Raw genomic sequence first — 3,434 nt, 5'->3', positions numbered from 1 at the left:
GCTACTCGGGAGGCTGAGGCAGAAGGATCGCTTGAGCCCAGGAGTTTGAGGTTGCTGTGAGCTAGGCTGCCGCCACGGCACTCACTTTAGCCTGGGCAACAAAATGAGACTCTGTCTCAAAAAAAATAAAAATAAAAAAAAAATTCTTATGCTTTTTTATGCACATATAAGGAAAATACATTCCATAAAAAAATCATGAACTATACCACTGTCAACTAAAATAATCAAAAGGGTCAGACTCTAATTTAAAGAGAGGTTAGTCAAGTGCAAAGTTTGAGGATAGCCCACCCGAAAACACTAACTCTAAAGGAACGGAGCCAGTGTTCTGAAATAGGGAAGTTAAGGTTTCATTAATATGGACAGAGACAGAGGAGTTCTTAGCAGGATTACATTTTTTATGCAAGGGTGGTGCATAGTTACAGCAACTTGATCGGCTGTAGGCAGTGTTTCATTTTGGGAAGGGTTTGGGAAATGTTTATAACATTTTTTACAGAGGGTGTAATAGTCATGTGTTTTCTGCCATCAGGTCTAAGCAAAGCAGGACAATAAATAGGAAGTTACCAAAAGGGTCATTCTTAATAATTAAGAAGGCAGAAGGTTTTTGTCCCCGACGTCATCTCTAGTTATTGTACAGAATGAGAAAATTAAGAAAACAAGTTAATCTATAATCTGAGAAACAGAAGTTGTAACCATATGTGACTCAGATCACAGTCACACCTCTCTCAAGGCTCAAAGTGTTTGGGGAGTTCCAACAGCTTTTAAATTATACTTATTTTCACACTACTTAGATCTTTAAACTCTGTGGTCTGGCACAATATTAGGTGATGGCTTCTTTTTTAAAAGAAGAAGTGAGGTGGATGCTTGTTAGCAGTGATGCTGAGGCTCAGTAAATCAGAGAACACCAGCAACACGCCTTGTGATGTGCCCCAGCCGGCATCTCATTTGAGGGCGGAAAAGTACTCCCTCTTGTCTAAAAAGTAGTGTTTAGGAACTGATCCCGCAGCTCCCCAGCATGGCTCTGATGTTCTCGCGCAGCTTCTGCCAAACTGCAGGGAGAAGAAAGGCAACTTGTCCTTTGGACAAAGAAGAAAGTTTACTTGGAGGAGCTATGCCTGCAATTGGAGAATTCCTGGTGCACCCCGCGGTAGCCAAAGAGACCCAGGGCGCAGTGCTCCAGGCAGGGAGGAGCCCTGTGTTAGTGCCCACAGATGTTGGCCAAGTGGCCCAGGTGGTGGTGTTACCAACTTTCCCCAGGTCACTGCATAGACGGGGGTTTTTTGAGGCCAACCCCTCTTGCCTCCAAGACCCGCATTGCCTCAAGATTAGAAATGGCTTTGGAATTAAAGGTTAATACGAACATTTGAAGCTCAGATAAGTTTACGTGTGGACTTCTTTGAGATCCTGCTCCAACGTGTCTAGGCTCATATACTTGCAAGAGCACGTTCATAACACTGTCTCCTCCTTCCTGCTTGAGTGTCTTGTTTCCTACTTACCACAATTGAGGTGCCTGAGAAAGCAGGGTTTGACCTGGATAAAAGCCTTATGGAATAAAGCCATTTGGGCCGTTGAGGTCCTAGTAAGTGTGGACCTGGTAGAAAAATGACCAGAACTTATGCTAATTTAAAGTAGACTTTGGTTTCTAAAGAGGCCAGCCTTGCACCTGCAAATCTATAAAGTGCCGATGTTACAAAACAGTAGTACAAATTATAAATTTACTAACGACAAATCCCTTCACAGGTTTTAAAAGCATAACTGATGTAAAGTCGTTGTTAGTCTGAAGTTGTTCTTGTTGGGTTTTGTTCCACTGACATAGTAGGGTTTAAGCAAAGTCAGTAGTAACTATTTTAAGTTTGGCTTGTTCATATTAATAATAGGAAACTATCTTAAGGATTTAGTCTCAATAATTAGACATTGTCGAAAACCAGTGAAGCCTGGATCATTTGCATCTCAAGCTAAATACTGGAGTTCTAGCTTAAACAACAACAAAAAAACCTTTTTTCTTAAGATAAGGACATTTACACTATCGTTGAGCTTAGAAATGGGTGGGGCTGGAAGACGAGCTGCTCAGTGTTTGGCCAGGTTTCCCAGACTGGAAACGGAGCTGTGAGGCCGTGGGCAGCACCACTAGCTGTGCGTGGCTGTCCACGCCAGAGAAACACGAATCTCTTAGGCGAATACATCGAACTGCGGATCAACTCTGGGACCAAACAACCTGCAATGAGGCACGAACATCTCTGAAATGAAGATTCCTGGGTCTTTCTTTTACATGACAGGACAATCCTTAAATGGGAGAACCGCCCCCCTAAGGTTCACGCGCACGTCCAGGGTGATGAGCAAGTGTCTGTGTTGTGGCCGCCTGCCACGTAGGTCACATCACCTGCGGTAAACTCTCCAGGACTCCCATTTTACTCCATCTTACTCTGGGTTAAAGCCCAGTGGCTCACATCTCATCTCTCAGCCCTTTCCTTCCTCCCCCTCCTCCTCTTTCATTCCCAGCCACCCCGGGCTCCTCAGAGTTCCTGGAACACACCGGCACTCCCTTCCTCGGAGGCTCCCTGTGACTTCCACCTGAAACTCTTTCCCCAGGAATCTGCAGGGCTCACCTCCTCACCTCCTTCAGCTTCCTGCTGAAATGTCACCAGGCCACCCTATTTAAAATAGCAATGCTTACGTCTAGCTACATGATGTGCTCAAAATTACTAAATGGAACTGGGATTCCAAAGGCCCGATCTTAGCATTCCATGTTTCCACGTGTGACTCTTCTTTAAAGCTAATTAAAGATTTCTAAGTATATAGTAGTATATGCATGAGTGCAGTGGTTTTTCTGAGGTTTTTTTTCATTGTTGCTGTTAGGGGATTGTTCAAATGCTGTCTTAATTTGAAGTATAAATACATGAAGCAGAAAAAGGGCAGAGTTGTGACTAAGGCTGGGTTGGGGGCCCCTCGTCAGCCTCTGGGGGGATTCTCAGAACTGACTCTGCCATGCCCAGCTTCATGTCGATTACCTAAGGCACAGCCAGACTGACGAACCTTTCCAGAAGGCTGTGCAAGCTTTGTACTCAGGTTCTGAGCGGAGATTTGCCAGGACGGCTTTCCCCGTGGATCTCATTTTGGCATCAAACAACATTGCACAAAAACACTCGCAATCAAATCCAATAATTTTGAAAACAGCTACCAAATTCTTAACTTTTGCATCTCAAGTCAATGTTCAGATTTTTTTTAAAATTATTTTTAAGGTATTGACTTTGCCACTCGTAAGATAGCCAAGATGCTGAAGCCACAGAAAGTAATTGAGCAGAATGGCGATTCTTTTACCATCCACACGTACAGCAGCCTAAGGAACTACCTTGTTAAATTTAAAGTTGGAGAAGAATTTGATGAAGATAACAAAGGCCTGGATAACAGAAAATGTAAGGTAAAAATTAAAGCAATGC

General features: G+C 43.6%; 1 protein-coding gene across 1 annotated transcript in view; it reads left to right on the top strand.

The window, feature by feature from the left end:
• Positions 1 to 3,434, top strand: part of RBP7 (retinol binding protein 7, cellular) — a 58,689-nt gene that overhangs the window by 16,141 nt on the left and 39,114 nt on the right. The window contains exon 2 of the mRNA XM_012662543.1: positions 3,237 to 3,415. Within this exon, the coding sequence (XP_012517997.1) occupies positions 3,237 to 3,415 (179 nt within the window). The remainder of the gene's footprint in view (positions 1 to 3,236; positions 3,416 to 3,434) is intronic.

Source organism: Propithecus coquereli, unplaced genomic scaffold (assembly GCF_000956105.1).
Source record: "Propithecus coquereli isolate 6110/MARCELLA unplaced genomic scaffold, Pcoq_1.0 Scaffold77, whole genome shotgun sequence".
NCBI lineage: Eukaryota > Metazoa > Chordata > Mammalia > Primates > Indriidae > Propithecus > Propithecus coquereli.
This window is presented reverse-complemented; position numbering and strand designations above follow the sequence as displayed.